At 39.9% G+C, this 8,396-nt stretch overlaps 1 protein-coding gene across 1 annotated transcript; it reads left to right on the forward strand.

Moving 5' to 3' along the window:
* Nucleotides 1–1,640: 1,640 nt before the first annotated feature.
* Nucleotides 1,641–7,672, forward strand: ube2v1 (ubiquitin-conjugating enzyme E2 variant 1). Its single transcript, XM_005726740.2, has 4 exons — nt 1,641–1,698; nt 2,433–2,581; nt 4,673–4,798; nt 6,229–7,672. The coding sequence occupies exons 1-4, from the start codon at nt 1,680–1,682 to the stop codon at nt 6,373–6,375; spliced, it is 441 nt and encodes a 146-aa protein (XP_005726797.1). The 5' UTR covers nt 1,641–1,679; the 3' UTR covers nt 6,376–7,672.
* Nucleotides 7,673–8,396: the final 724 nt, after the last annotated feature.

The raw sequence follows: 8,396 nt of genomic DNA on the forward strand, positions 1-8,396 counted from the left end.
TATCATGCTGCTGAATGTGAAGTCCTGCTTTAAAGTTACAACTTTAATGTTACAGTGTTGTACATTGTACACTGTCACAGTACATTAAAGCTAATGCTATGTCCTCATCAGACATGACTGACTGTAGTTGCACTCACCAAGAGTCAGAGGTGCAGCTCAGTAATTATAATCACTGAAGTGATGCCTAGCATTGAGCTTGGCTATAGCCATTGCTGTTGGCATTAACTGTCAGTTATGAGGCCACACCCTTACTATTCCAGAGTTGAAGAAGGAAAGCAAAACTATTTTTGTACCAGACTGTAAACTTGTTTTTTTCTTAAGTAAAGTTAGAAATGTTAAAATAATAACTCAAGATTAGTTTTTGTGATGGTCCTTGGCTTTGAGATTTATATCTGAAGTTTTGTTATTCAATGTTGTATTTGATTCCCGTTGTTGCTTCTCAGTGCTGACCTAAAACTCATTGTCAGGTATCAGGTTGATAAGGTGGACTTGTTGGTAATAGTGCAGCTGGATATCTGGATAAATCATGTGCTGTATTTGAGTCTCAGTCCTCATGACGTCACACAGACTGCAAAGTGATTTCCATCAGAAAACTTGTCACTTATATCAAAAACATTTTCCTTCACCCTCCTCTCGCGGATCTGAATTGTTTTGCTATTTTCAGACAGAAACACATGCACTTACTTTTTCTTATTGTAGTTAGTAGGCCTACACCACCCTCTCCCTCATGTACTCTCTTTGGGTCTGCTTTTTGAGATACTAATTTACTGGGTATGAAGTGACCGGCTGGATCTTTGCATATAGATTATATCGTACTGTGAGTAAATCCCCCTGCCACTGGCATCACAATCATTTGTAGTAATTAAACCATATCTACCCCTCAACCCATAAAACTAAATGCATCTTTTTATTTTTCATATTTACCAGCTGGATATGTTCCAGTGTGAATCAATGAATCGAGGTCATAATGTTGATTTAGGGAGTGTATATACATTTATGGTTGTGTGATGTTCAACTATAGTCCATCAGCCCGTTGTTGAAAATTAAAATATATTTTAGCAGATTATGGTCTGAAGTGGAAAATGAAATTACAACACCGTGTACATGTAGCTTTGCCAGTTGTGTAGATCATTTTCATAAATGGTCCGTTGCTATGAATTATAGGACCACATTTTCCCCTCTCCTTTCATAAAGAACGGTATCCTGTGCTAACCGCTCTAAAGATGTTCTGGGGCAAGAAAATGTGAACTTAAGACTATTCCGCAAGTTTACACTGGCGATATTGTACCAGTAGATGGCGATGTCGCATGCGAATTAGACACCGGTGTCGGTGGCGTGAGCTATTCCGATATTGTACCAATATTATTTATATTGTTCCAAGACAAATCAAATGTGAGTTCAGCTCGTGTTCTGGCCTTCAAATAAATAAAAATAAATAAAATAAAAGTGTCGATTAGTTCTTAAAAAATATTTGTCGTGAACAAGTTATTAAAGAGGCAGTGTTAGAAAGCTACCGCTAGTTTATGTCGATGCTTTTTAAGGTAAGGAGTAAAATAATAACATTAATAACAATAATAACAACAATAATAATCATAATAATACATTTCAATTATTTTTCGGGCGGGCATGCGCAAGCGATATTTAACATACGTACGCGCTTCCGTAAAGCAGTGACAAAGATGGCAGTCGCCGGACAAGGTAAACCGACAGTTTACGTGCTATATTGTCGTGATTTGCAGTTACAGCGAAAATGCCCAGCTTCCCATTTAGCACCAGAGTAGATGAACGGTTCCTAAGCGTATCGCTGTAGTGATATTTTGTTTGTAACTGGACTTTGGTGGCAAGAAAATGCTGTTACTAACGCTGGTTAGTTAGCTAAAGGACTCGCTAATTTGGCCCACGGTCCCTGAGCGTTACTCTGCCGCCTGCAACACCCACACTATATCGTTTTGTAATCATCGGGGGTCTCTCTAGTGAAAACAATTAAGTTTTCATCCCAGGTGGCATTTATAGGGTCTACTATGACGTTTTTGTGGTAATAGTTGAGGTGACGCCCGTAGCTAGCTTGATGTGTAGCTAGATGAGTATTTTGCTCGGCGCTAGCTGTAAGCTCAGTCACCGGAGACACAACATTCCGGAAGAAGCGCTTGAAAACACAGCGTTACAAACAAAATGAAGCAATTGTCTCTGTTTACTCAACGCGTCGAGCTTCTGTATTTGATTACATTTAATTTTATTCAGATCAGTGTAGTTTTGTTTCTCCTTCATTCTGGTTATGTTGTGTTGAAAAATTTGACCAGATTGATTGAAACTAAGCTAAGCAGTATAATTTATTTTTTTCCTGTCTAAAAGAAATCAGTGGGTTATCCTGCGTCGTGTCATGGCACAGAAGTCGCCTAATTGTCATTTGTTTTGTGTGTCTGTTTGTAAAGGCGTCAAAGTTCCCCGCAGCTTTCGGCTGCTGGAGGAACTGGAGGAAGGTCAGAAGGGAGTTGGAGACGGTACAGTGAGCTGGGGCCTTGCAGATGATGACGACATGATGCTAACTCACTGGAATGGCATGATCATTGGCCCTGCCAAGGTGAGCCACGTCAAGCACCTGCTCTAACACTTCAGTATGTAATACTGATCTTCTTCAGTCGGCCACTGGGCTTTCTGCCTTGGAAGCTGACTAAAAGGGGGTTTCTTTTTAAACATCACAAGACAATAAAATGCAAACCACACGGTAAAGATTCTGTTTGACCATGTGGCTGTGCTGCTCACAAGCAGAGATTTCATGAGTCGATATGATTTGTTGAAGCTGTGTTTGTCACACCCTTGTGTCAGCAGGAAGATTATTAATTCAACAAGATATAATGTGCATGAAGGTGAGGCAGGAAAAAGTCAAATATTAGAAAAGCCAACTTTGAAAACCTTAACAAGTTGTAAGCCATACATGCAACGTGTTTCTGTGTGGAGAGAAACAGCACTGTAAAGCTGGTACTTGGATGAGCCTTTTTTTTTTTTTTTTTTTTTTTTTTTTTTCCTTTTTAAATTTTTTTTTTATTAGAAGCCATATTCACACACACATTCCCGTAGCTCTTATTTCTAACTATCACACACTCACTCTCACTCCAGTGGATGCATTGGGGACAATTTGAAGTTCGGTAATGTTCGGTGTTGCCCAGGGAGACTGACATACAGCCAAGGAAGGAAACATTGATTTTCCAATTGGAGCATACTCAGCATCTCACGTATTCCAAACACAGTGGGTTGAGTTGATGCCAGAGAGCTCTATTTTGGTTTCATCTGACTACAGCACTTTCTCCCAAGCCTTCTCTCAATTATTTAGATGTTCAAAAGCGTCTTACCTTTGAAGGTCTTTTTCCCCAGTCCAACCTCGTGCAGCTCTATAATCTTGTCTCTGACATCCTTTAACAGCTTTTCGGTGTTGTCCATGATAGTGGAGAGGTTGGAATGGAAGTCATTGATTCTGTGGACAGGTGCGCTTTACAAACATCACGAGTTGGGTCCAAAAAAAGAGGTGAATGTGGAGCTGCCTAAAAAGTGTTACTCTCCTTACATTTCTATGTTAAAATGGCCATCTTTACAGCATACCTGTTTATAGCTGTGTTAAGCAGTGTTGACCACTGTATAAATTAGAGGTGGTTGTTTTGATTGACTGATGTCCTGACACAGGGAACTCGAGCTAATCGTGGTCTAGTAATTCACCTCTTGTAGTCCAACCTCTCGACTTTGTGTTGTTGTTGCCTTCTACAGCATTTTAAAGAAATTGTCTGACAAATAATAGAAGTCCATGCTTCAGTTTTGGTGAGTGATATTCCAGTATTTTATGTGATTTTACTAAATGACACTAATTAGCAGAAATGTGTGTCTATGAGTGCAGTTTGCTAGCTGTAGCTGCTGAATTAGCACTCTAGCTGCTTGTCCACATATAGTCATTTCTGAAACAGTAGTTACCCAGTGAATGTTCCCTGAGTAACTGAGCCTCAGGTTTTGGAAACTCTGTGTGCTGAAAGTTGGAATACGCATTTTTATTTATTTATTTTTGTTATGAGCATTTGTTTTAGGGGCTTGTGCTGCCTTTGGTTGCACCTCCATGCTTTATTTTGCCCCCCAGAGAGGTGTGATGATGCATCACTTCAGTGTGTGGTTGACAATAACGAGAAGTCTGAGCTAGTTAGCTTGCATTTTTTCCAGCACTGTTTATGGCAGCCTTGCTGGTTTACCACAGCATATTCAAATGTTGGTAAAGTGTGACTCCTGTGTGCCAAGTTTTTCTTTTCAGCGATTTCACCTCTACTGCTGATGGCTTATAGACAATGTAAACAAACATAAACTTTAAAAAGAGCTGCTGTCAGCGTTGAACCTTATTCGATTTCATCTATGTCTCTGCACCTTTATCAGCACGTCCTCACTAAAGCTTTGTAGTGACAGATTTAATATAAATGTTTATTTTTTGAGCCGAATTCTTTTATCAGGCTTTGTAAAGCATGCAATATGTTTTTTTTCCTCTCACAGTAGTCTCACGGTTCAGAAAGAGAATAAAAAGTTAAATGGGCTCTAATGTCAGCAGTTGTTAATTCCAGAGAACTGGTGACAGTAGAGCTTATTAGAGTTTGTTAGACTTTGATTCTTTGAGCTAACCAGTCTTCTGTTCTTTTCATTGCAGACTGTCTATGAAGGCAGGATCTACAGTCTGAAAATAGACTGTGGATCCAAATACCCTGAGCATCCTCCTCATGTCCGCTTTGTGAACAAGATAAACCTAAGTGGTGTGAACAGCTCAAACGGTCTGGTAAGTATCCCTGCAGATATTCTTGACTGAGTTAAAATATTCACTCACACGTTTTTCTTGGTAGGATTCTGAACTGTAAATGACTTGTGCAGTAAAAACATAATTAACCAACAAATAGTCTGCTCCTGGTTGTAGCTGCTGCTGCTGTAGGTATAACATATGGCTCGAGTCTCAGGAGTAGTAGGAAGTAGGTAGACTCAACAGTTTTCTGCTTTTGTGCTGCGCGGTTATGCAGTTCAATAAAATATTTCACTTCCAGTGAAATAAAATAATTATCATGTTGAATTCTGTTGCACAAAGGTGCTTATTCTGTCTTTCATTATAAAGCTAGCATGACTTTTAGCTTTTTAGTAGGGCTCCTGTGTCTCTACAGAGAACTCAAAAACTCACTCGCTGTTTAGTTTGAGCAGATGGAACTCGAGGAATTTCAGGGGAAAAAGTTGGAAAACTTGCATTTGTATCTCATTTGACTCTGGAGTCTGCGGTCCAGGATATAATTGGCAGTTTTTGAGTTCTTTTGATTTTACCTCTATATTCCACCTTTAAAACTGTTCACCTTGCCCTGTTTGGTATCATTCTTTTCAGCACAACCTCACGTCTGAATTTACACTTATGTTGTCATTTTGACATACTGCATTGACACAATTGATCAATCTAAAATCAGACAAAAAACATAAAATCCAAGTAGGAAAAAAGTTTTATTTTTTACTGTAACAACCACAAACATGTTTAACGAATCATTTTCATAACTTGAAATCCAAATGTAAATGGTAAATTTTAAAAACCTGTGCACACGTTTTGCAAACAACAGTTATTTGCAGCTATTTACCTGGTATTAAAAAAATAATAAAAATTATGATGGGGGAAAAATTATGAATGTTTATAAATGAACTTTTTGCAGATGCAGGCTTGATGAATCCTCAGTCTGAAACTGGGATTTGGACGTGACACGTAATAGACTACACGTTTGTCTATGACAACAACAACAGACGTTATTTATATAGCACATTTAAAAACCAGTGGTGTACCAAAGTGCTTAACATGCAAGAGGGTAAGATGAAGTAACAGGGGAGGATGAAGGCTATGTCAAAGTACCAACATGGTAGCAGGTTAAATGGCATTAAAAACACAGAAGCAAAAGAAATGCATATAAAAGCATAAAAGAACAATATATGTAAAGGATAAGACAGTCAAACATTTAAAAAAAAAAAAGATTAAAAGTAGTTAAGAATAGACTGAAGATAGAAATAATTAAATTCAAGGAGGGAAGAGGGAGACTGAGTCTAGGTAAGATGCGTTGTCCACTCTGAAACACCACATGGGATCAAGCATTCGGTCGTGACACCAGTTTCTTTTCTATGTAGATTGAACCAAGGGTCATTGGTTACTTAATAAAAAACACCTCCACCATCCTGCTCATTTCCCTTCAGGTCGACCTAAAGGCTGTGTCATCACTGTCCCGGTGGAAGAATTCCTACAACATCCGGGCAGTGCTGCAGGAGCTCAGACAGCACATGATGATGAAAGAAAACAACAGGCTCTCCCAACCACCTGAGGGCCAGGTGTACAACAACTGAAGTTCCTGCTGCTATTCATTACTCTCTGACACACACACACACACACACACACACACACACACGCGCGTGCATGCATACTACACAAGACTCTCTGCTCCCACTTCCTCCTTCGGGAGCCTTCCATTGGACGGAGAGAGGGATGTGCAGGTGAACCCCGATTCCTGACCTGGTGCCCAATCATTCTTTGAGGTTCACAGTGCAGACCAGACATTACAAAACAAGAATACTGTACATCTTACTATAATGTTATTTTTTATGATCTTTGTGTTCTACATCCAGATTGTAAAATGACTTGAGTGTACCAATTATGTGTGTTTTCTGGGCTTTTCACATGTGGTGACAGTTAGTCCCTGATGTATGGGTATCTTGAGCCACTTTTCCATTCAAAGTACTTTAGTTCCAACGAATATTTTCAAGGTTCCTTCTTACTGTTGGTAGCTTATCATTCCAGTGTCAAGATTAGAGAAATGTAATCCACGAATGACTTTACAGCTATGATGCTGTGACAAAACAAAGGACTACAACGACAGTGAGCATGTCTTGCTGCTGCTGTTCACTGTGATTTAACACACCGTCAGTGTCAGTGCATTGAGTAAATGTTGGAAAAGAAAAGCAGCAACAGCAGCAAATCATGTTCAAAATGTCTATAATGGATTGAATGAAAAAACAAACCACTTCTGTAACCCCAGCTACAATAGCGCTCTTCATTTTTGGGATGCCTCAATACTTGAAAGATTTCCCTGAAATAGAAATAAAAATCTACCCTTTGCTTCTGCGATATCCCGATGATGTGAATTTGAGGGGCCTTCCTTAAACAAGTGTATATCTGGTACACACAATTAAACTGCTACTAGACATTCGTATCTATCAGCAGGGTACTGCTGGCTCATCACTCGTGTTCTCAGGCTTGTCTTCTGTGTGCCATAGTGCTTTGTGATGGTAATTAATTATTAGCAGCCCGTGGGATGAGGGAAAGGAAGGGTGGGGCGGGCGGGTCGACGCTGTGGGTGGGGTGCTTCGGGTCCTTGTGCTTTCCGTGTTTGGCACTTTTCCGGGATCGTCACTGTACCGTGGAACAGGAGCAGCTGTGATTGTTGTTTTGTTTTTCCCTCCCGTTTTGGGTTGTTCACTTTCTGGGCTGACCTGTGTACATTCCATGGAGTTGTCTGCTCTCATTCAGTGATCACCCACTGAACACAATGTACTTGGATGTTTATTTTATAACGGGTTGAATCTAATCAGGGTTATGGTGACCTGTTGCATGGTTTTATTTGAATTAAACATTATTACTTTTCCACAGGCTTGTGTCGTCATTGTCCAAATGGAAGTTTTTGAAGAAAAAAAATGGTAAATTGAAAATAATGATTCACTATTTTGATTATGTGGTTCAAAAAGCCACAGGTGGCTGAAAATTGATCAGATTCATACTACTCATCCTGATGACATGAGCAAATAAAGAGGAATTATTGTTGTTCACCTGAACATTTGCACTGTGTACTTAAGCTTTAGAACATGGTTCTTCAAATGGTGTCTTTGGTCTGTTTGAAATTTCTCAGTTATCTTGAGTATGACCATATTTTATAGGAGAACACCCCCATGGGTATGGTAAAAGAAGCACTCAGCTCACATAATCAACTCTCCTCCTCAGAACATTCTTTTCTTTTTTGAGTATTTTTTTTAAATACACGAGGGGTGACAATACCTCCAGTGTATGCGTAGATTATGAATACTGGTGTGTGGTGAACAAATACCAAAGACGCCACGTCCCAGTGGCCCCCAGGATTACAGGCCCGTGGCACTGACCTCTCCCACATCATGAAGACCCTGGAAAGGCTCATCCTGGACCAGCTGCGACCCATAGTAAGACCACATCTGGATCCCCTCCATTTCGCTTATCAGCCTCGTCTTGGAACTGAGGACGCCATCCTCTACCTGCTCAATCGTGTCTACACCCATCTGGACCAGCCGGCGAGCACTGTGAGGGTCATGTTTTTTGACTTTTCTAGTGCTTTCAACACCAT

This window comes from Pundamilia nyererei, unplaced genomic scaffold, assembly GCF_000239375.1.
Source record: "Pundamilia nyererei isolate P.nyererei 1_Seehausen unplaced genomic scaffold, PunNye1.0 scaffold00021, whole genome shotgun sequence".
Taxonomy (NCBI): Eukaryota; Metazoa; Chordata; class Actinopteri; order Cichliformes; family Cichlidae; genus Pundamilia; species Pundamilia nyererei.